Source organism: Megalobrama amblycephala, linkage group LG17 (genome assembly GCF_018812025.1).
Source record: "Megalobrama amblycephala isolate DHTTF-2021 linkage group LG17, ASM1881202v1, whole genome shotgun sequence".
In the NCBI taxonomy this organism is placed as follows: Eukaryota; Metazoa; Chordata; class Actinopteri; order Cypriniformes; family Xenocyprididae; genus Megalobrama; species Megalobrama amblycephala.
The window spans coordinates 43,495,558-43,521,857 of NC_063060.1; the positions used below are offsets into that span (position 1 = coordinate 43,495,558).

General features: G+C 36.1%; 1 protein-coding gene across 1 annotated transcript in view; it reads left to right on the plus strand.

Annotated features, from left to right (window-relative positions):
* slc22a23 (solute carrier family 22 member 23) overlaps positions 1 to 26,300 on the plus strand; it is a 48,384-nt gene that overhangs the window by 12,356 nt on the left and 9,728 nt on the right. The window contains exons 2-7 of the mRNA XM_048162825.1: positions 8,082 to 8,185; positions 9,509 to 9,663; positions 20,606 to 20,774; positions 22,618 to 22,745; positions 24,459 to 24,561; positions 25,247 to 25,482. Coding sequence (XP_048018782.1) covers positions 8,082 to 8,185; positions 9,509 to 9,663; positions 20,606 to 20,774; positions 22,618 to 22,745; positions 24,459 to 24,561; positions 25,247 to 25,482 — 895 coding nt within the window. The remainder of the gene's footprint in view (positions 1 to 8,081; positions 8,186 to 9,508; positions 9,664 to 20,605; positions 20,775 to 22,617; positions 22,746 to 24,458; positions 24,562 to 25,246; positions 25,483 to 26,300) is intronic.

Below are 26,300 nucleotides of genomic sequence, written 5' to 3' on the forward strand. Positions count from 1 at the left end.
GCTGGAGAATCTCACGCAGCCAAAATGAGGATTGTCAGTAACGGTGTTCAGCCTTACATTGTTCAAACCGGAGTCGACACTGATGGAGAGACTCAGGAAGAAATTACAACTTTTAGACGTTTCTGAATGGTTAGTGGATAAATTGATGTAGTTGCTGAGGAGTTGATTCAACTCATCCTCCAGCATGTGCCGTCATGTTCATCTTTTGTGTTGAATTGACCCTCGTTTGTGAATCAGTCCGGCGTAAAATGATGGCATGACAACAACACTCTTCTCTAAAGCAGCCCAACATGGCCCCGCCCCCTTTGTTGAGTGTTCTCGGGGGCGGGGTTTATGTAAAGCGCATTGAAATAAGAAAATATCTTCAACTTTGAGCGTCGTAACTTTGCAGATGTTGTTTATGCTCAAACAGTAACATTACACACTAACTAAAGTTAAAAAAGAGAAATCATAATCAACCAACCCTTTAATTCACAAACACCAGCATCTGAACACAAGAGAACATGACAGCATTCATCGCATTTCATCTGCTGCTTTATGATGCAGGAAAAAGAGCCTGATTGCAGCAACTTCCATTTTTATAACTACATTTTTATTAGCACCAATTTGCCTGGAAGTGACAATTTTGTTCTTTTGAACACATGAGATGGCTGCTTTATTCACAGATGTTTTATGTGATATTCCACTTTTGTGCATAAATTAAATTCACAACTTTGGAAGGAAAAAGCCATTGACAGCTGCTGTCTGTCTGATATTCAGAATGAACACTGACATTTGCACTTCATAAGTTTTGCTGATCTAATGTTGGCTACTCTAATGAAGCTGAACGTGACTCTCTCTCTCTCTCACACACACACACACACACACACACTTCAATAAAGAGGGAAAATTCCAGACTCTAAATAAATAACCAATTATACAGTATGTAGGAAGTTCAGGCAGTAACTGGATGGTTAATGTTAATGTTAATGAGATGATTAAGAAAGCATCTGATCATAGGGATGTGTTTGCACATTTGCATAATGCCCGCCCACTTGCTGCTTTGGCCTGCCTTCAAAGAACATATGATATTTCGAGTCGCTGCTGTTTTTCTTCGCTGTTAGAGCATAAAACATTGCATGGACTTTAAGGGTGGGAATCTGCAATTTTATCACGATACTTAAGCCATGATACAATATTATTGCTATTTTAAACATTTTGCGATATGCAGAGTTTTGAAATAACATATTGCGATTTATTACCTTTTTTCAACTGCAAATGTCCTCAAAGGAAAATTTTGTCTGCTTATATTTTGGTAATATAAAATTAGCAAACGGGTCCGCTCCCATGTGTATCTCTGTAAGCGCTCAGTGAAGTGCGTCATTGATGACTTTTTACTGTTTTTACAGCGTTGATCATTAAAGCCAATCACAGACATATCCGATGAGCGTGTCAACACAGTAGCCAATCAGAGGGGTTTACGAATCCACTCAACAGCGCTCAAAGCGACACATTTTTAAAATTGCAGCACCGACTGGTTACGAAGTTGGTACTTTTGACAACTCTACACTTGACTAAATTTAAAGCTCATAAAATCTTCAAACTTTAATACGGCTTTGTTGAGCCAACATCAAAGTTTGTCCCACCAACATTTTAAATTTTTAGCTACATTTTTGCTTCAACTTAAACTTTATTCAGTTTATTACAGAGGAAACATTTCTCATTTTCATTTAGATTTGCTTAACTAATATTTATATTTGGTTGCTTTTTTCTGTTATATTTTGTATTTCATTTAAGTTAACAGAAATGTTTTTAATAGTTTTATTTAATGATGCACAGAACATATTTACTGTAAATATTCATCCAAACAGTTTTGGGATGTTCAAAAACAGTAAACATGGTTCAGGTATTTCAGACTTCTTTTCCCTCATAACCAAAGAATGGAAAATATCTTTGCTGTGAGTATATCCGGGCCTTTAGGGCTCAGCAGAGCGAACAGCCTGTAAATCCCTCCAGCCGGTCCTCAGACAGTGTGTCAGACAGCGTGTCCTCCAGCTCCTGCCGTTCTCTGCTTCCTCTCGCTGGCCTCTTCAACACGATCAAATCACTGTTTCAAAGACTGTTGTGGTGTTTCATCTCCTAGATGAAGATGGAAATTTTATGCAGTGTGTGATCACAAACAATATAATGACTAACGTTCCTCCAGCGGGAGTTATTTTCTCTATCAGAACTCTCTGAACTCTGAAACATTGAGTTTTCTTCTGGTCACATCACAATATTCCTCATTTGAATAATTCATACGCAGAATAAAGGGGCGGGGCCTGGTTGAGTTAGTTAGTAGTGTGTTGAAACTGGTGGTTATGGTAAGGGGCGGGACATTTCCCAAACACGCTCAAAGCACTTGACCAATCACAACACACTGCTCCAGCCGACCAATCAGAACGCATTGTGGTTTTCAGAAGGAGGGGCTTCACAGAGACAGGAACTAAACAGAGCGTTACTGACAGACTGGGAAGAGAGGAGCCGCAACAATGGAGAATATGAGGAAAATAATCAACATTCAAGCATGAAAGCATTCTAGTTGAGCCCAAAAAACAAGACTAAACAAGAGCGTGTGAAGACTTCTGTTCTGAGTGCAACGTCTGAGGGGGTTCGTTTCGTGCAAAACACAAAAGTTTATAAATAATCTTATTTATAAAAACATAAAAACACTAAAGTACACAAGGACAGTCAAAGATGTTCTTTATATGACAAGAAGGCTCGCAGGTATAATCTATATTATATTATATTATATTATATTATATTATATTATATTATATTATATTATATCATTATTATATTATATTATATTATATCATATTATATTATATCATTATTATATCATTATATTATATTATATCATTATTATATCATATTATATTATATCATTATATTATATTATATTATATTATATTATGGGCTCCAGCGTGAATGTAAAGTGGATCAAGATTAAACTTGAATAAAAATATAAATATTTTTTAAATATTTTGATATATGCACATCTTGATAATGCACATCTGTGATTTGTCTGTTCTTCATGTGCTTTTTTTAAAAATAAAATGAATGTATATTAATTATGGCAATGGTATGTATGTATAGTCTTTAGCATCACATCTAATGTAAATCTATAAATAGTATATTTCCTCCGACCCTTTCTACAGTCCAGAATGTTGAATCCTGTTCTCTGTAGTAGAGAGTCTCTGTCTGTGTGCGTCTCTCTTCCTCTGCTCTCGTTATGTGTCTCTCACACTCATGTTGTTCTTTCCTTTGAATTATAAAGTAATAAATGCCGTCGGAGCGAGGGCTGCCTGTTTATATGTGGTGTCTCTCACACGGGTCTGTTGCCAGGCAGAAACTATGCGGCAATCTCTTGTCATTTCCTCACTGGCGCTCATTCTGTTCTGCGCACCTTCCTTTTCCCCGATTCACTTATCAGTGAGGAAAGGTGGCTGATCAAGTATACAAATATACATATACTTACATTATTATAACGTCTTCTCATAATCTTTTATGAGCTGCTGCCTCTCTCTCTCTCTGTTCTGAAATTCGAACATGTCTTCATCGTCACACATTTGTTTGAGGAGTTAGCCTGTTTTGTAAGGTTATATTTGTTTTGTAATGTAAAACAGCTCTTATTACATCCCTTTACTTTTACAATGGCACCTACAATGTAAAAAAACATATTTTTTGATTATTATCAAAATTATTTACTATGTTTATCCAATTGATCCAATGTCTTTGAATTGACAAAATAAAAAACTCAACTTTCAAAGTGGGTAAAACTCAAAATGCAAAAAATAGACAAAATATGAGTTGAGATTTTTTGCAGTGTATTTTCTGCTAAAATATAATCATGACTGCAGTTTACTACTGTAAAACCTTAATCAGGACCTTACACTAATATGGTAAAGGCACTAAATGATGTTTGTTTTCTTACAAAAAGTTTGAATTAATGCAACACTACAATTTGTGTAAAAAATCAAATAAATGGAATGAAAGTATTATCATTTACTATAATGTATATATACTATCTACAGTATAATTTTACTTTTTTGGTGACAATTTTATGGAATGTGGAACATGGAACATTTTTTGTAACTGTTTTTATTAGATTTAATTATGAGATGAAGTTAATTAGAATACAAACAGAAAAAAGGAAAAAAAAAAAATACATACACACTACCAGTCAAAAGTTTGGAATCAGTAAGATTTTTAATGTTTTTAAAAGAAGTTTCGTCTGCTCACCAAGGCTGCATTTATTTAATTACAAATACAGTAAAAACAGTAATATTATGAAATATTATTACAATTCAAAATAACTTTTTTCTGTTTGAATATATTTTATAATGTAATTTATTTCTGTGATCAAAGCTGAATTTTCAGCATCGTTACTCCAGTCTTCAGTGTCACATGATCCTTCAGAAATCATTCTGATAGGCTGATTTGGTGCTCAAGAAACATTTATTATTATCAATGTTAAAAACAGTTGGGTACAGTTTTTTTCAGGATTCCTTGATGAATAGAAAGTTCAAAAGAACAGCATTTATCTGAAATATAATCTTTTGTAACATTTTACACTACCATTCAAACATTTGGGGTCAGTAAGAATTTTTATTTTTTTTTTTTTTTAAAGAAATTAAAGAAATGAATACTTTTATTCAGCAAGGATGCATTAAATTGATCAATAGTGACAGTAAAGACATTTATAATGTTACAAAAGATTATATTTCAAATAAACACTGTTCTTTTGAACTTTCTATTCATCAAATAATCCTGAAAAAAATATTTTGTACAATTTTACACAATAAATGTTTCTTGAGCACCAAATCAGCCTATCAGAATGATTTTTGAAGGATCATGTGACACTGAAGACTGGAGTAATGATGCTGAAAATTCAGCTTTGCATCACAGGAATAAATTACATTTTACAATATGTTCAAACAGAAAACAGTTATTTTGAATTGTAATAATATGTCACAATATTACTGTTTTTACTGTATTTTTAATTAAATAAATGCAGGCTTGGTGAGCAGACGAAACTTTTTAAAAACATTAAAAATGGTAGTGTGTATATATTATATATATATATATATATATATATATATATATATATATATATATATATATATATATATATATATATATATATATATATATATAATAGAGAAAAAAGAGAGAGAGAGAGAGAAAGAGTTATAAAGGAATGTCCCATTTTATATGGTAGAAGGTCGGAGTCACCAAGTTTTTGGGAACTGAATATTGAATCTTGAGGTTTTAGGTAATTGAAAACAGTTATTGAATATTTTGTCTCCAATTATTTAAATAGCAGATTTCATTCAAATTATGACTAGCAATTTTAGACAAAACAGTTTATAGTTAAATATGAAAATGTTTTGTTAGAAATCGCCATGGTAAAATTTTAGTTTTAAATCTTTAAGTGAATTTAAATAATTGAAATCCATATATATTTTTTTTCTGTTTTAGTCACTACAAAATATTATAGAATTATAATAAGCTGAATTGTGCTTCTATGTGATCTGTGTGCTTGCTTGTCATTGCTGGATTAGGTTTTTGCCCTAATGTGTCTTTAAGAGACTTATTCTTTATTAGCTTAATTAAATTAAGGTGAAAAAACAACATATGTTGTTCTTTATGACTGAGATGAACAGAGATGCGTGACACAGAATGACCAGCAATCATTAATGACGTTCACCCCATGCCGTAATTATCGTGATTACAAGATTTAAACTAGTAAAAAGCGTTTACGTTCTCGTAAAACTCATAATTACAACCTGTAAGCTGGGAATTTTCTGAGAACTCCTACTTGTACCACCTGACCACTGCAGATTAATTTTGCCATTGATAGTGTTGCCATAGAAGTGCATAATTCCCAGTCCGAGGACGTGAACAGTGGCAGAACGTCACATGTGTCATCTCGAAATTACAGTAACTATGACATAGCGTGAACACAGCCTTAAATACACAGAGGATGGTAATCAAACAAACAGGGAACAGGTGTGTACTTAATCAGAAACCAGGGAAACAAACTATGAACGAGCTCAGGACAGGGCAAACCATGACAAAGAAACTAAACAGAACATGACAATGAAACTGTATGTGTGACAATGACTGGCTGATGTTGGTCAGGAGGGTTGCCAGATGACACTAATCCTGAAGCATGCGACGGGAGCGGCTCAATCATGACACAATAGAGGAAACAAGATCCTGCAGCAGTTTCGCTTTGTGTCTGTGGAACAGCAGGGGAAACCCAGGAAACACTAGTGCTCGTGCATGACAAATCAGAAACTCATTACAAAACAATAAAACACAATTCAGCTGGTGGGTTGTGTTTCGGTTCTTTAGAAAATATGATATGGGTTTTTTTGTCTTTGTATGCCTGCTTTGGAATCATTTGCTCAGCATAATTGAGCATTTGTGCTTTTGTTGCACATTTTTACTGCACAAAATATTGAAGTGCAAACAGTGCTGATTTTGTAGGGTTTGACCTTTTTTGGTAGCCAGTGGTTTTCAGAAGAAAAGGGGAAATGGTGTGTAAGGTGATTTAAACAAAAAGTGATTTGTCTGCATGTCGTTGTGTCAGTGCTTTCACAAAAGTTTGTTTCTAAGGCCTCTAAATGATCAACATGTTCAAAACTTTACTGATAAACCTGTCGCACACAGTCTACTACATGCCTGCTGTCGTTTGATTGATAGTTTATACTGTTTTTAGTAAGTAAAATACAGTATATTTATATAATTAAGTAAAAAAAATTGGTGTAAAAATATTGTGGTTCACTTTTTTTGCTGTGAAATCTTTGATTGAATGATTTTTCAAAAGTAAATGTAAGAATAACTTTGATATTGTTAGTATTATTTTAAGATGAACTGGACTGAAGTGACTTTTTTTAGAAAAAGCATGAGTATTTAATTTGATCATCAGACTTTTGAAGGTTTATTTGTTTATCTCTCAATCATCATTGTATTTCATTGCATTATTTGAAAAAGACATTATTGGCAGATATTGATATTTATATCATTTTCTGTAAGTATCTGCTATACTGTTATAAAGATTGATTTACATTGCAAGCATCAGAATTTCAACATTTGGCCATATAAATATCAGAATCTGCAGCAAATGTGTGCCTCTGCATAAATTTTAGGTGTTTTCCTCCTCGAGTTCGAGCTGCATATTCTCACCGTACCATGCTATATGAGTCATAAAAGCCTGATGCATCACATATGATACAACACATAAAACACATAGGAAACTTTTTTTTGTTTGTTCCATCTCTCAAAAACAAATGTTTTTCTGACCTGTGATTTCATATGTCAGACTTTATAGGGTTAAAACATAGACATGAAAACAGTAATTTCATGCAATGTAAAGATGAGAGAAAAACAACAGCAAACAAAAACAGTTTACCCCTAAAAAGACTAGAGCCTATAAACAACCACTTACTATCCTTAGGATCATGCTAGCAAATTTTGCATGGTCAAACCTCACATTTTTCTATGAAAAATATTAGTTTTACATAAGAACTATATCCCCCTCTTAGTGGCTGCTGTGTTGAAATCACATGACTCACCTTATCTTGGCAACACCCCATTAGCAAACACTTCCTTTTGGGTTCATTGTGGGTGACAAATACACCTATGAATACATTATACCATTGCATTGGGAACAAAATTACCATTTTCTGTGATTATTATTATTATTATTATTATTATTATTATTTAAAAGTGAAGGGAAAGAAAAAAGGAAAATCCGTTCAAGAACAAAATCCCCTAAAACACTCCTAACAGATGTCATTTTGATTTTAACACTTGTCTGAATGTGTTTTTTTGTATTTGTAAATTATACCACCTGTTCTTGCTAAACATATTCTGAATTTAGTACAAGCATGTTGATTTTTCATTAAAACAAAAACAAACCAAAAACATCAAAATAGCCACCAAATTATTGACAATAATGGCACATTTTAATATTATGTTTCTGCCAATTGTGACAGAAAAGGTTGAAATGTTTTGAGTAATCCTTGTATCCCATCTTTCTGTCCCAACAGTGGAACCTAGTGTGTGACTCTGCCTGGATAGTTCATATTGCCAAATTCTCCCTGTTGGTGGGCTCCATCTTTGGATACTTGGTGTTGGGAGTTCTGGCAGATTGGTGAGTATGTCTAAAAATAGCTGGTGTAGTCGATAGTTACCTCGGGACGGGCATCCCGAGATAAAACAGAAAAGCAAATGGAAAATAATTAGTGCAGCTGCTGTTCATAACATTAAGCAAAGATAGTCATGGGCAATTGATCTGATATAACTGGAGTAACAAGAGATGTATTATGTAAATGCTTCGCTAAAGAGATGTCTTTAATCTAGATTTAAACTGGGAGAGTGTGTCTGAGCCCTGAACATCATCAGGAAGGCTATTCCAGAGTTTAAGAGCCAAATGTGAAAACGCTCTCCCTCCTTTAGTGGACTTAGCTATCCTAGGTACAACCAGAGGCCCAGAGTTTTGTGACCTTAAAGAGCATGAAGGGCCTTATAGATCAGTAGCAATACTTTGTAATTGATACAGAACTTAATAGGTAACCAGTGTAGAGATGATAAAATTGGTGTTACAGGATCATATTTTCTTGACCTGGTAAGAACTCTAGCAGCTGCATATTGGATTAGTTGTAGCTTGTTTATTGAGGAAGCAGGACAACCAGTTAGTAATTCATTACAGTAATTTAGTCGAGACATCATGAATGCATGAACTAACTTTTCTGCATCAGAAACAGATAGCATGTCTGTTCCATAGCTTAGCAATGTTTCTGAGGTGGAAGAAGGCTGTTTTTGTAACATATGAAATATGATTTTCAAAGGACAAGTTGCTGTCTAATGTAACACCCAGGTCTTTAACTGTCGAGGATGGAGTAACAACAGTATATCCTTCTAAATGCAGATTGTAGTCTGAGAGTTTCTGTGTACAAGTTTTTGGTCTAATAAGTAATGCCTCAGTCTTACAGAAGAAAATTACAGGTCATCCAATATTTTATATCTTTAACACGCTCTGCCAACTTGGATAATTTGGAGATTTCATCTGGTCGTGACTGACAGTGGAAACTAATTCCATATTTTCATATTTTCCTGTAATATTACCAAGTGGCAGCATATATATTGAAAATAGCAGAGGGCCTAACACAGATCCTTGTGGCACTCCGTATTTTACTGACTTTTATCTTTGATTTTTCCCCGTTTAAACAGACAAAATGGTAACTGTCTGATAGGTACGATCTAAATCACTTTAATGTCTGTCCCTGAATACCAGTGTAATTTTGTAGTCGATCTAAGAGTATGTTATGATCTATAGTGTCGAACGCAGCACTGAGATCAAGTAACGCTAGTATTGAGATATGTATCTGTATTAAGTCTGAATTTTTAGCTGCTATCTATCTATCTAGCAGCTTTTTGATTAAATGGTTCTTCTTTTGCCTTTTCTAACATTCAGGTTTGGAAGGCACCCGGTCCTGATCCTGTCCGTCTTCTTCATGTTAGTCTTCGGCATGACAGTGGCCTTCTCTGTCAACGTCCCAATGTTCAGCACCCTGCGCTTCTTTGAAGGGTTTTGCTTGGCAGGAATCACACTGTCCCTCTATGCCCTGAGTGAGTACTCTCTGTAATTCGACACCCGAATGAAGTCATGGCGCTCTTAGATTAAACAGATTTATTAAGAGCTGTGGTACAGAAGACAACATACCTTTGCATTCTTTGAGTCATCATTCTTCATTTTTCTGTAATATTCATGTAGTATTGTTTTTCAAGGAAATACATTTAGGGGCATTACTTACAAACTATGTACACATTCACATTATATATGCTTAATAATACACATTGCACTGTACACAAAATGTACAAGTACATTAACAGACAGAATGATACTGAGATATGGATACAGTTCAAATCTGTAGGAATATGTAGCATTCAAACACCTGTTTTTACATATTGGCATATAGTTCTCGGCTTAATGCATTGATCACTGTTTTTAGCTTTAGTCTGTCTCTTTATTTTTCTACTTTGGCCACAAGTGTGACAAATACCCTGAACAGTCCTTGTTATAATGTGGGTCATGTTTGGGAGCCACAGAAAAGGATCAGGGTGTTTAAGTGTACAAAACACTGGCCAAGTGGATGGAGAAAGAGGAGTGCTGTAACGGAGCATTTCCTCCAAATCTTGCTTTGTGAAGGTCACATGATGCTAAACACCCTCAGGCTTGACTGACTGGATTGTGTGATTATTTTCAATCCTTCATCAGAAAGTCATTGCTGTTCTAGAGGAAAGGAAAGGGATGTTGTTTGGATGTTGTTTCTTACTGGACTGTGATGGATTCTGAGATTATTGAATGACAATGACTTCTGACTCATCTCTCTTCGCCTAAATATTTACACAAATATGCTATGTCTGCTAACAATTTTTTGTTAAAAAATTGCTCTTCTTTGTTAGTATTACGTAGTACTAAGTTAGTAGTGAATTTTGAGTAAATGCATTGTGTTTGTGTGGCTGTTGGCCTTATAGATTTGTTCATTCTACAACCTGAATTCCGGAAATGTTGGAAAGTTTTTTAAATTGGAATTAAATGAAAACTAAAAGATTTTCAAATCACATGAGCCAATATTTTATTCACAATAGAACATAGATAACAAATGTTTAAAGTGAGAAATTTTACAATTTTATGCACAAAATGAAACATGCATATTTAGAGCATATGTTGCTCTAAAACCTTTATATACCTTTCAGCGTTCATAGTGCCATCCAAATTATGCAAGCTGCCCATACCGTATGTACTTATGCACCCCTATACCATCAGAGATGCTGGCTTTTGAACTGAATGCTGATAACATGCTGGAAGGTCTCCCTCCTCTTTAATCCGGAGGACACGGCGTCCGTGATTTCCAACAAGAATGTCAAATTTGGACTCGTCTGACCATAGAACACTTTTCCACTTTGAAACATTTTAAATGAGCCTTGGCCCACAGGACACGACAGCGCTTCTGGACCATGTTCACATATGGCTTCCTTTTTGCATGATAGAGCTTGAGTTGGCATCTGCAGATGGCACGGCGGATTGTGTTTACCGACAGTGGTTTAGTTGGCATCTGCAGATGGCACGGCAAATTGTGTTTACCGACAGTGGTTTCTGGAAGTATTCCTGGGCCCATTTAGTAATGTCATTGACACAATCATGCCGATGAGTGATGCAGTGTCGTCTGAGGGCCGGAAGACCACGAGCATCCAATAAAGGTCTTCGGCCTCGTCCCTTACGCACAGAGATTTCTCCACTTTCTCTTTTGATGATTATGCACTGTAGATGATGAGATTTGCAAAGCCTTTGCAATTTGACGTTGAGGAAGATTGTTTTTAAAGTATTCCACAATCTTTTTATGCACTCTTTGTGCAGGCATCAAATTTGAAATGCGCTCATTTAGTGGATAAAAGTGTAGAATTTCTCAGTTTCAGCATTTGTTATGTTATCTATGTTCTATTGTGAATAAATTATTGGCTCATGTGATTTGAAAGTCTTTTAGTTTTCATTTTATTTAAATATAAAAAACTTCCCAACATTTCTGGAATTCGGGTTGTAGACTGTTTTTAGTCAACAACTAACTCAATATATATGATTTGTGGTCTTCCCCTTAGACACAAAGGTTAATTGGCGTCTCTCAACTCTATTGTACTGTCTTCTCAGTTCGTTATATTGATTCAGATGGATTACTCATAGATTAAAGGTGACCTTCTACATGCTTAACAGTGAAGACATTTTCTGATGAGTGATAATCCTCTTTAGATGAACCCTGTCGTTGCAATGGCCCTTGCAGTAATAGGGTTTGCCTCCAGTGCCTCACCTGACTGTCTGATGGCCCTCTGCAAGCTTTGGCTACATGTTGTAATTACCTTACAGTGGGTGCGGTGGACTCTCAATTTACTTGTCATAGTAATTTGCTCGAGTCCATCAACCTTGAAAAGACTCCCCAGCTCTCCCAAAAATAGACCTGGCCTGGACTATTGGCGTGCATCAGACATTTCCAAATGTTAAGGGGCTGTTTTATGATTCTGAATGGGTGCTAATTAAATTATACAATAAAAAAGGGTGTAGAAACAATTTTTTTTCACTGAGAAATTGCTGTTTTCCTGTTTTACTGTACTTGCCCTTATGATAGTCAACACTCAAATGAGTGCTTTTTCTGCTATGGAACACAAAACAGAACGAACCAGAAAGTATTATATCAGTCCATATGACTTATGCCTTAAATTTGATAAAGTCTTCTGAAGTCATATGATAGCTTTATGTCATGAGCAGACCCTAATTTGTCATTCACTGATAATCACCTTCTGGCAGCACTCATATATTATTCTTATTCAAACTTGGTGGGTGAAGGGGGGAATTTCTGTTGCTATGCAAATTTCTTCCCTGACAAGCCCCACCCTTGAGCCTGATGCCTCTGGCATGAGACCAGGACAAGGTTGTACAGATACAGATGAAAAACAGTCTATTTGAAAGTTTAAAAAAAAAGTAATGTGCAGAGTCGGCTGTTGGCTATCCACTAGCATCCTCATTCATCTCAGTGACAGTATAAGAAGTGCTTGCTGCCGTATTTCCACAAGCCAATAACCTGAGCTGTAAATTCCATGTGACTAATCTAAAGCCATAGGGAAATTACATCATGTTAAAGCTGATGGGCAGATATCAACACAAGAATGCACACTGTTCCAAGCCCTTCACTATTGACTGTCCTGAGCTGTGGTGTCACAGGCATCATACATACAGCACACTGGTCTACTTTACTCTGATTGGTCAAATGGTTATGAACTCCCATTACTGTCTGAATTTCAGCTCTGGATCTCCCTCTCCAGTGCGTTTGCAGTGTTTGGTTCACTGTGTTAATATTCGTAAACCTGTGATGTGCAAGCAGGCCAGGGTCATTTGATAACATTGGCCAGTATTTATGAAGGCATCTTCTGAGTGTCAATTGTATATGTTTTTTGGTTCATTTGACATAGCTTCAGTATCTGACAATATGGGGACTTTCTCTGATCTACTGTATCCTGAAGCCCTGTTGAAGTTGCATAGGAGCCTGTTGCATAGTAACCTTACGAATTGCGTAACCTGTCTGGGAAGCATCCACGCAGAAGCAGCTCTCATGAAAACAGACTGGCCTCACTGTGTGGGCATGAGCTTCAGGAAGCTCTGGTCTCGCATCGCCCATCGCCAACCTGAGTTTGAGCAAAATGTCAAGAGGAGATTTAAAATCCAAATATACTTGGCTATAGTGGAAATACAAGAGGTTAGGTATAAATGTAAGTATAGTATCTAACAACATTGACAAGATTAATTCTTGTTTTGATCTTTCCTCGGGTAGACTGCATATTATCTGTGTCTGTTGTGCTAATGTGTGGCAGGCTGTTGAGTTCTGCTCAAGTCTTCATTTTCCCTAAGTAATTGGCTGAAAACAAGAATAAACAGTAAAAGGTGAGCACTAGCCAATGGGATTACTGCTTTCACACTAGACCCGCCAACTGCCAAAGCAACCCGCTTGCAGAGTCTTCTGCTTGGTCTTAAAGGCTTTGTTTTTTGTAAATGGTTATATTTGCAAATCGAACAATGATTTGTCAAAAAATAACCATTGATTTGCACTGAACAGCTCACAAAAGGCAGCAGAAGAGTCTCTAGATTGAGAGCAGTTCAAAAGAGGAACTGAACAGAACTGAAACTAGGCAACAACTAGATTAGACAGTTAATCTACATCCACAGAATCCAACAGGAACAACCATAGATTGAACAACAGACTGACTGAAACACGACTAGGCTAGACTGACTGGAACTGGTGGAGACGGACCAACTTAGGGAACGATTCCCCAAATAACTGAGAATGAGATGAGAATATAAAGGAGAGAGAACAAGGACAGGTGGAAATAATTAATGTCAATGTGGTCATGAATCAACTCAACAGAGGACACTGGGGTTCGCCACACACAGCGGGTCGATCTATCCTGGACAACAACATGTTCTGTATTTTCACCCCAATAACGTTTATTAGAAGCACACTTATGTATTATAAATAAATGTACTTACTGGCATTGCCTCAGAGGATAAAATACTTGGCACTGCCATGGATTTCAACACAAAAGATTTAGGGAAAACTGGCAGCGTGTTGAGCATGTTGAAAACAGTGACACAAACAAACAAAACTTTGTCATTTAATCGCTCTTGTAATTGATGGTGTCACTGCCAAGGAGGCCATCCCTGAAACCTCTGCCTGCCCTGTTATGGCTCTTTACCTGCCCTATTATGGCCAAAGAGGTTGTTTCTGTTTCATGATATCCCAAGATAACATTATCAATCACAGATGTGATTATTCGGGGTGCTTCAGGTAGTAGGTTGAGACGACTGCTGGCTATATTTCAAACACACTAAAGAAGTGTTAAGTTTCTCTCATCCTTGGAACCCTTAGCTAATGAGTGCACTGATTCAATCATGTTGCATTGTGTGCACATGGAACGAGACCTTTCAATGTATATGGTGTCCTAAGATAATGAGATGGCCTAGAAAACAACACTATATGCTTAGGGTCATTATGGGGTTAGATTAGCCAAGACAGATGCTCAGTGAAATAATCATGTCTGTGTCCATCACACATCATGTTGCTTTAGTGAAATGCCTTTTAGACACAAACCTAGACTTCCAGGAAAAAACGAATAGTCCTACTTGGAAATTAATAGGCCACTCTTGGAAAAATACTATGGAAGTCAATTGGGGCCAGAAACTGTTTGGTTAACCACATTCTTCAAAATATCTTCTTTTATGTTCAACAGAAGAAAGAAAGTCATACAGGTTTAGAACAAGGACGACATTTTCATTTTTGGGTGAACTATCGCTTCAAACCTGCTTTTTGAGTCATGAAAACAAACTGATAAATGATCAAATCGGCAAATAAAACATTGCAATCACTTTGCATTGTTTAATTTATTTTCTTGTTAATAAATGCATTTTATTTTATCTATGTTTGTTTTCTTGCTATCAAATCTTTAGCTCTTTTGTAATCTTAGAGAAGATGTGCAGTCAGGGTTTTGTTTGCTGACTGGAGTAAAGTTCAGTTGTTGTGCTGAGATTGTGTTCTTCAGAGCTACATCAACAGCTGTTTATCTGTGACCTTTGACCCAGCCCACCAAATCCAACACCACTTGCACTTGACGAGCAGGTGTAACACTGTTTTTTCTCCAATTACTCTCTCCCTTCTCTCTTCATGTATGCTAGACACAGAAACACCAGCTTCACATTAACATTTTATTGCATTCAAGGTATACATTTTATCAGTCAATCAAACTCAAATGCATTACTAGCCCCATTCTCTTCCTGTTTGAGCTACAGGAACACTGATGAAAAACAAATTCTGAAATCTTTTAGTCACCCTCATGTCTTTCCCTGACACAGAAAGCCAGCGGTCCTGGCATGATGGAATGCATTTCAATATGTGACATAATGGCATGAAGCCATGAGTGACTCATGTGACAGGGGAAGGTCATAATGTCAGCCTCAGGCCAGACAAACAACCCAGATCCTTCATGGCGCCCTCTTCTGGTGCACAGAAAACCAGTCGTTCTGATCGGCAGCCACAGATTTAGAGTTATTATTAGTCATTGTAATCAAAGTCTTGAATGTTGGCGGGGAGCAAAGTTGTTTACTATTATTTTAATTTTTTTATTTAAAGGAATTAAAGGGAATAAAGAGTGATAAAAGAAGTTCTAGGTCTGATTGTAGTTATGAATTAATCAATATAATCTATTTGCAATTATGTCTAGTATATGGAAAATGCAAAACGTTTCTTGTCTTGTCACATTCAGTTATGAATTACTTGAATAATGTAAATCAGGGGTGTCCAATCCTGATCCTGGAGGGCAACTCCAACCACAATTAAAGGGGACCTGTAATGCCCCTTTCACAAGATGTAATATAAGTCTCTGGTGTCTCCAGAATGTGTCTGTGCAGTTTCAGCTCAAAATCCCCCACAGATCATTTATTATAGCTTGTCAAATTTGCCCCTATTTGGGTGTGAGCAAAAACACGCCATTTTTGTGTGTCCCTTTAAATGCAAATGAGCTGCTGCTCCCGCCCCCTTTCCAGAAGAGGGCGGAGCTTTAACAGCTCAACAACAACAAAGCTGGAGAATCTCATGCAGCCAAAATGAGGATTGTCAGTAACGGTGTTCAGCCTTACATTGTTCAAACCGGAGTCGACACTGATGGAGAGACTCAGGAAGAAGTTACAACTTTTAGATGTTTCTGAATGGTTAGTGGATAAATTGATGTAGTTGCTGTGGAGTTGATTCAACTCATCCACTAGCATGTGCCGTCATGTTCATCTTTTGTGTTGAATTGACCCTCGTTTGTGAAGCAGTCCGGCGTAAAATGACGGCATGACAACAACACTCTACTACAACAACTCTTCCTCTTCTCTAAAGCAGCCCAACATGGCCCCGCCCCCTTTGTTGTGTGTTCTCGGGGGCGGGGTTTATGTCAATTTTAGGGTTTGTGATGTCACTAACCCAGGAAGAAGCTCGCTGTAGTCCCTACCAGCCATTTGTTGTAGTCCTTAAGCAGCGATTTCTGTAAAAGAAAATATCTCTCTTTGCATTGAACTTTGAGCGTCGTAACTTTGCAGATGTAGCTGTTTGAGCATAAACAACATTACACACTAACTAAAGTTAAAAAAGTGAAATCATAATCAAGGCCCTCATTAAACACACCTGAACCAGCTAATCAAGGTCTCACTAGGCATACTAGAAACTGCAGCAGGTGTGTTGAGGTAAACTCTGCAGGACAGAGTTTGGACACCCCTAATGTAAATAATGGCATATCATTTCATAATGCCCCGCCTTTTTTGATTTAATTGACCATCTCAGTCATTTTGACATTGACAAGTGCTGTTAGAGCGCTGAGGCATTGTCCCCCTCAATGTCAATGGTGGTTATGGCCCTAACTATAATTATAAAACAGTAAAAATGTTAGGTTTAGAGTTAGGGGATAGAATATACAGTTTATACAGAATAAAAATCATGTCTATGGAAAGTCCCCATAAAACACCAAAACAAAACTGTGTGTTTAGTGGTTTTTCAGGAGCGGCTGAGCTGTGGGGACGTTGGGGATTTGGATCAGATGGTTTAAGAAGCTCAAGGTTCTCTCTTCTGGCTTTGTCCAAAACCTAGTAAGCTGCCTTCATAGGGAGCTTTTTGAAAAATCATAGGTGTGACGGTTGTTCCAAAAGCAAGACATGAGGTTCATTTATGAGGTTCAGTTCCAGTTGAGATGCTGACTTAGAAGTCAGCGGTCTACAGTCTGTAGGCCGTAGACAACAAAGCAAATGACTAAGGTTTTGAGCAGAAGGGCTTTTCTCACTGCTCTTAACCTGGGTTATCATCATCCTAAACCACACTTTTAACTCCAGGTAAAGGAGCGTTTCACACTTGTGATTTAGAAGTGGGTATAATACTGCTATTAAACCCTGCTTTTGCACTGTTAACCCTGCATTGCAGTGCCAAACGAACTTACCGTACCTTTTTATGGTAATAGTCTTTTAGTCTATTGAAATTACACTCATTTTTACAGTGCAATGCATGATTTAGTAATCTGTACTGTCAGTTCATAAACCACACTCACAAATTTTCCATTTTAGCAACAGTTTTATAAACCGTACCCTTAATTTCGCAATCTGTACTTATAGATTCATAAAACCATACTTGCTTTTTTTTCTCAATTTGTAGCATATTTGTATATCTATAAATGTCTGCCCACTGATTCATTGATATCTGATATGATTACAGTGAGTGCATTGGTTACTGATTATTATTTCTGATTTATTTAGCATACACTTTTTATCCAAAGCGACTTGTAAGTAAGAAATACAGAAATACTGCCTGGTGAAAAACACTCATGGCACATTCACCTTTGCCCACTGGCATTTACACATTTCAAAGAGTGATGTTTCATCAGAAAGCTCCCTTCACTCTCAATAAAACTCAGTGAAAGCATTCACTCGTCCACGTAATCTTCTTAACAGATCTCCAAAACTGCAAGCACATTATCTGCTTTACACCCGGTTTGAAACAGCAAAACAAACCGTTTGCAAAACACTAATCACACTTCTGTACATTAGACACATTATTCAAAAATAACAGCTCTAGTGTTTCACTTGAAAACACAATCTGTTGACGTAGAGCTTGAGCACTATGCTTTGCTTTTTTTTCCTATAAAAACTAAAACAGTTTCATGTGGAAAACATAAGTTTGACATTTTCATTTTATTTATTTGATTGGTCAGTGTCGTTGTGGATTTTGGTTCTTTTGCTGTTGTGGCCTGTAAGGACCTTTGAAATAACATTTGGTGAAGTGATATGAAACTAATGCGGTCAAGACCTGCCTGGAACTACTTTAGCTGTGCTTTTACTGGAAACTAATCACACACATTACAACGTTTGTCAACCAATCAGAATCAAGCATTCAGCAGCCCCATTAGTATAATTCTAAAATATTAAATAGGCACACTGCGTTTATACTGTATATCCTCTTGTATATATCATATAACATCTTTTTTGACTATAAAAAGTGCTTGTGTTCACTTTTGTTAAAGGGTCAATGATGTGACGAGTCATTTTTTTGTTCAAAGGCCTTAATAAAAACAAAGATATGACATCCAAAGTATGTAAGGTAGTACAACTAAATCTCTTTTATTGAATTCAAAAGGTTTTAATTATATTTTGCTACATATAAAGGTATTTTAAAGATTTTGAAGTGTCAGTAGGTCATTCGGTTTAACCGTCCAAAAACCAATACAGCCATTTCATTTGTGATTAAAATATCTTAAAATGTAATAAATGTATATATTTTTTATTCTGGCATGATTTTATAACATCATATATCAACACAGTGCAAAATGGTATTAAATTATGTGTCGAAGTCGTTGCTTTGTTATGAGAAACAGTGTCCGGAAAAATGAATTTCATTGATGTCATTCGGAGTAACCAATATAAAGGGACCATTTTGGATCAAATCATGTGATCAATATCATGTGACAGGATGTGACATCATTCAGACACCTGCAAAGGACCACATAGTCATGAAGCAAAGCAACTAACTTTATTTTAACTATTTGAAAAATTCATGTTTTCATTTGCTCATACGCATGTCCCGAAACATCAGGTCATTCGGTACAACCGCTATAAAACATGGAAAATGTTGTAATATTTTTAAAAACTTGTATTAAATATAAAATGTTTGATTGTCCTTTCGCTAGCTAGATATCAGCCTGTTAGCATTGTTTGAAAATATCGTCATCATTCGGTATAACCAAAAGTGTCATTTGGTAAAACCGAAATTTTGGTAAACCGTTGACAAATTTTGTCCATCTTGTAAAAAATGACCAAAATCAGTGTTAATTGATTATAAAAACCACATAATCTCATTGCTAACACTTAATAAAACATCAAAATTATGTTTTCCATTATATTTTTTTCCACTTTTAAAAACCGGTAACACTTTAGTATAGGGAACACATATAAACTATTAACTACTGTACGACTTTTCCCTCAATAAACTCCTAATTACTGCTTATTAATAGTTAGTAAGATAGTTGTTAAGTTCAGGTATTGTGCTTAATAAGTACTAATAAACAGTCAATATTCTAGTAATATGCATGCTAATAAGCAACTAGTTAAAATACCCTAAAATACAGTGTTACCTAAAAATGACCCTAAAATGCATGTTGATATTTAGTGTCTAATGCAATGACAGTCAGACCTATTTAAGTGTAACTGAAGTGTTTATGGATCGTTGTTCTGCTGGGGTTGTATTACACAAATGTGTCTTAATTCTTGACTTCAGATTAGAAAAAGTCTTAAGTGAAATTACAATGGTTACTAAACAGGTTGGATAGGACTCAGAGTTAGGATGTTATAGTAATAGTCGCTGCTGTTCATCATCCACAGTTAATCTGAGAAATAGCGCAGTTTTCCTGTCAACTCCGTGCCTGAGCTCTTTTGAGCGCAGAGAATCATTGGCTTTCCTGCTCCTCATTGAAATTCTAGGCTTTTCTGAGGGATTGTGCAGTCTCTGTGTTGCAGTCGGAGCATTTTCTTGAATAGCTCTGTCTCAAGCTGTTGGCCCATGTCAGCAACTGCTGTATGTTCTGTGAGTTTGCCATCATTTGATATCGCAGTATTGGTCTGTCATTGAAGACCAGCCCGGCTGTCGGCCATGTGCTTCTGCATGATGAATACTAATGAGTTTGAGTTCACTGACAGATGACAGGACAGAAGCCTTTGAATCAGGCTCATGCATGTCTTTTTAAAGTCCCTTAAATGAATAAACCCTTTGAAACGGTGTCTTTGGGTCTTTCACAGAAAAAGATTGCAAGTCAGTATGGCTTAAATGTACTTTAGAAGCTTAAATAAAGTCGTGTTATGTTGAAATGGTGTTTGCAATGTGCCTCAAGTCACTTTAAAATGGCTTTAGTTTGAGTTATAATGATGACCCTGATCGGATGTGTTTTTGGTCCGCAGGGATCGAGCTGTGTCTGCCGGGATGGCGCTTCTCCATGACCATGGTGGCAAACTTCATGATGTTGGCCGGGCAGCTGCTCATGCCAGGACTGGCTGCCCTCTGTCGGGACTGGCAGATTTTGCAAGCCGTCATAATCTGCCCTCTCATACTCATGCTGTCCTACATCTGGTGAGTACCGCTGTTCAAAGATACACTTTTGTTTGGCCATTCTTAAAACCAACATTTGACTTTATTTATTTTAATTGTTTGACTCTTTTGAGTTTACAATGAAAGTATAGAAGTGCGTTCAATACTGCAGTGACTGAAACAAGAGCAGCAAACACATCAGCTGTTTCCACACTTCATTAAGCAGCATAATCATTATCATCTGTGCAAGTAATAAGAAAAGTTTCTTAAGAACCACATTAGCGCATTAGAAGGATTATGTAACACAATGTTTCTTTAGTAGTCTGGAGGAATAACTGCTGAAAACTGGGCTTTGCATCAGTTAAAAAACTAAACATTTTACTTCTGATCATACATGACACAAAATCTCATCTCAGCACTTTTGATGAACGGCTACACTATTTTGTCAGTTTATCTGAATATCAACATTTGTCAGATTTAGTCAGCCGAAACAGTTTTGAGGTTAATTGATCTAATTTTGTGTCTAAAATAGTGATCTTTGACAAGTTTTTTTTGTGTCTGTTTGTTAATGAGGGATTTGTGGACACATTAATGTTTTTACATTTGAGGAGTAAAAGCTATAATTTTTATTTTGAAGTTAAAAAAAAGATAAAAGTAGACCGTTGGGGTAAGATGAGCCACTAAGTGGCATGTTTTTACTAGTGTTATTATTTTTAAATTTGGTAATTTTTTGTTTAATTTAAATGTATAATTACAATGTAACCGAGACACCTTAAAATAAGTGTAACCATGAATTTAATAACTATTGTAATTAACCGGGTTATTATTCAGTATTTTCTTGAATTAGATGTACATTTCAGACATCTTTGCTTTCATTAAAACGATAAAACTTTTGTATCGGGATATTCATATATTCACTATTAACTATGACTTTTCCCTCAATAAACTCCTAATTACTGCTTATTAATAGTTAGTAAGGTAGTTTAGTTTAGGTATTGGGTAGGATTAACAATGTAGAATAAGGTCATGCAGAATAAGGCATGAATATGTGCTTAATAAGTACTAATAAACAGCCAATATTCTAGTAATATGCTGCTAATAAGAAACTAGTTAAAAGACCCTAAAATAAAGTGTTACCATTAAAACCTATAGCTTAGTTGAGTGAAATAATTAAATTTGCATTCATAGTGTTGCTATTATGACATATCTTCAATTTAAATATCGGCAATTAAATATGTAAATGATCATATGCCTATATAAGTCAACAGAATAATTTTAGCTTTCAGATGAATCTCTTTTACTGGGATTCTGCTTTGTCTGTCATCAGTTATTCAATTATTATCAATTAAATTGTCAAATTAAAACACTTGAAAAGATATATAAATATTAATAAGAATTATGCATATGCTAAACTTCATATCTAAATATGTTACAGTTCAAAAGTGAATCCATATTGTTCTTAAGTTTTCAGGTGTTATTAATGCACTATTTACCATTACCATGATTAATTTAAGGGCAAAACAGTCCAATAACAGGGGAGTTATCTAACTGGTTATTAGATATACAAAAAAATATAAATTGCTCTATAGTTCATGTTAGTTAATGCATTAATTAATGTTAACCAATGAGATCTTATTGTAAAGTGTAAAGTGTTATGATCACATGAGACATGGAACAGTTAATGCATTGTAGAAAGGGTCATTTTTAACCATTTCATTCTTTACTTTATTGTTTATAAATTTTGCACCATAGTTTCAATATTTTAGTCATTTATTTAGCAACATACATTCAGTGATGATGTGTTTAGTCCAGATTAGATTAGGTTAGTGCCTGTAGTTTAATACGACGTGATCATATGTAGTAAAATATATCCTTCATGCTTCAGGATTTTTCCAGAATCTCTGCGCTGGCTGCTTGCAACTCAGCAGTACAGCCGCTCCAAATGGATCATGGAGCGCGTCGCCAAGAAGAACGGCATCAATCTAGAGGAGGATGCTGATGAACTCGTGACAGGTATACAACCAAAGACAAGACAAATGATGGGCTGTGTTTATAATGTGCAAAATATGATCAATAACCAGTGAAGCCAACTGTTGCAGCTATAATATAATAACAACAATCACAGCCAACCACCCGAGAGCGCTCCATTCGACCGAGTGTATTCTGCCATCTTAAGTGAGATTCCAATCCGAAGGGAGTGAGAATGTTCAGTTTGAACTGAAGGGCACTGCGAAAGGCATTGAATATATTTATTAGATACATAACGTGTGTTTTGTGTACGTATTTTAAATTAGAAAGTAAAAGTGTAGGGACCCTGAGAGTCTGAACGCTCCTTAGGTTTCTTTCTCATTTTTGATAATGCACTGCAAAATGGTTTTTGATATCCTCAAATTGCAAACCATTAACCACACTTTTTTTTTTTTTTTTTTTTTTTTTTCAAAGGAAGATTTGTTTTTTATGCAACAATTTTGTCAAATTTGCCAAAGGTGGGAAATGTGAGGACTCAACAGCTTTTCTCACCATTTTTTATTCACCCTAATGTTGTTCAAAACCGGTATGGCTTTTTTCTGTGGAACACAAAACTGGTTTTGCTAATCGGAATAATATGCCGTTTCCATATTCTTCAAGATCTCAGTCTCTGTCAGTCAGAGGCGTCACCGCAGGTGAATGTTGCTTGCTCAATCTAAAGTCAACATTGTAGGTTGTGCTGCGGATAGACGGCTGCTGACAATGTAAACACTCAATGAGCCAAAGAGACTATCTGTGACTACCAACAGGAGCAAAAGTCAGCATTACATCACAGTGTATCCTGTTTATTTTCTTAATGCATGTTCATGGTCATATGTGAGAACGAAGAAACAATCAAGCGGTTTAGATTTTATATACAGTCAAACCAAAAATTATTCAGATATTTTTTATATATTTTTATAGTGGGTGCAGGACACTATAGTTCATTTATGTAAGTGAGGATAGCAAAATAAAGTAATCTGTGACATATTATACCCAAAAATTCTTCATACAGTGGACTACCAGTAAAATTAATAAAAATTTGGAACCAAAAATTATTCAGACACTTTGACCTGACCATGTTTTGCTTAAGTGTTTTCTGATATATAGTTTCTGACACAGTTTAACTCTGAGATCGTCATATTTTATTACCATTTTTTAAAATTATAGTGAATAAACTGTATTAATGAATGAAATGTTCAAGGTGTCTGAATACATTTTGTATAGTGTATATATATCATTCTACATAAGAATACCAAATAAAGGCAGATAAAATTGTACATATTTCCAACTTTATATAAAGAGCTGGGTGATAATATAGTTTGATTTTGCAATGAAATAAAAAAAAAAGTTGAGATTTGCTGCGGATAACGTTGGATATAATATACTGTAATATATGTATAACTTTATGTATAGAGCTGTGCAATAAGACATGATGTCTTTGCACACATACAGTGATATAATAAAAAATAATGCCTGTAAAGTGTGATACGATATGATATGATGTATTATGCACTGCTGCATTTTATATATAAACTCTTTCTCCTGCAGAATGTGAAATTTCAGGGTGATAAAAACAGGTTCAAAATTGGAATATAATTTTTATTTGCTAAGGTTTTTATGTGTTTGGAGCATTAGCAGGCAGGCAGTGAGGCAGATTACTAGGATTTTGAACAAACCTAAACTCATGTTTTTCTTTCTTTTCTACATTGATTTCAGAGATGAACAGAGCCCTGCCAAAACCATCCAAGAAGACGTGCATTGTGAAAATGGTTGGCACAAGGAACCTGTGGAAGAATATAGTTGTGCTCTGCGTCAACTCGTAAATTTCTTTTTATTATGCACCAATCTGAGTCCTTTTGCACTTGTAGTCTAGTGTGAAATAGGATGGTTATGAATTATTAAAAACATTCTGCTGCTGTTAAAGGGATAGTTCACCCAAAAAAAGTACAATTCTGTCATTTACTCACCCTCATGTAATTTCAAACCCAGACTTTGGTTCGTTTTAATGAAACCTGAGAGATTTCTGTCCTTCCACTGACAGTCCAGGTAACCAAAACTTAGACGATCCAAAAAGGCCATAAAGCTGCTGTATAATGAATCGAGTGGTTTAATGCAAGTCTTTATATGATGAAGATTTAATTTAGGATTTTATTCACATATAAACAAACATGTGCATCACATACATTTCAGCTTCCGTATGTGACATGCTCCATGTATGTGTGTCGATCATTGTTTATATGTAAATAAAGCCTAAATTAAATCTGTTCATCATGTTTGTTCTTCACAAGACTTGGATTAAACAGCTTGATTCATCTGGATTCGTTTTTACAACTTTTTGGATCTTTAAAGTTACCTGGAAGGGACAGAAACCTCTCAGATTTCATTAAAAATGTATTAAGTTTCATTTTGAAGATGAATGAAAGTGATGACAATTTTCTTTTTTGGGATGAACTAACCCTTTAAATCTGGCATCAAATAATCCGCCGTGTCTCTCCATCTCTCAGACTCACAGGTTATGGCATACACCACTGCTTTGCACGCAGCATGATGGACCAGGATGTGGAGATGACCACCATGTTCCATAACTTCTATGCCGACTACTACACCATGGCGGGCATCGCCGTGGCTTCATGCGTGGCACTTTGCCCTGCGGTGGGCGTGATGGGCCGGCGTGGAGGACTCCTCATGTTCATGATCATCACAGCCCTGGCGTCTCTCCTTCAGCTGGGCCTGCTAAACTGTGAGAGAACACACTAATAACAAACACTGCCTGAATCGAATTATACACAATCACCGTCATGGGAAACAATGACTACATTTACATGAACATGCAGAAAGCAACGTTCTGAACCTTCATGTAAACACAAACGCCATTTTCCTTATGCCATTTAAGGCCACTGGTTCCACCTGGTATTAAGATGTGTTTTGGTTGATTGGATCATGAGTGGGTGAACGCTAAACACAGGTGTAAACGGGGCGTTTTGAGTTTTTCAGACTTCCAGAGGTAGTTGAAAACGCATGTGACCTTTGTGTTCAAACAGCCACAAAAGACCGTCTGCTCTCCATCTGCTCTCTAGCCAGACAGGATGTAAACTTTGTCGGCTGAAGACCCAAGTTTGGTTTGAAGATGAAAAATGTACCAAGCACAATGTTCTCTCACCATTCCTGATTTCTGACACACACTCACAGCATTCGAAATGAAAGCTAATGCTCTCCGTATGTTTTCTGTCATCTCCGGGACGCATTCATATGAGCTTATTTTGTCGATTAGATTGAAAGATACTGAAAAAACCCATACATTTACCCTCCCCCAGTGCTTCCCATACATAGACTTTACTTGGGCGGGCCGGCCCAGGTATATTAACGGCCGCCCAAGTATATTTGGAGACACATTTATGCTTTTATTAGTTTTATCCTTTTATACTTTTGTATCCGCCCAATGTATTAACTAATGGAGAATCTCCCCTCGCCCTATGCGTTTCGTACCTGCTCGTTATGTGTGCGTCACAACTGTTTTACATTCCCACATGCGCTGCAGAGACGGGGTGGATATTTCAC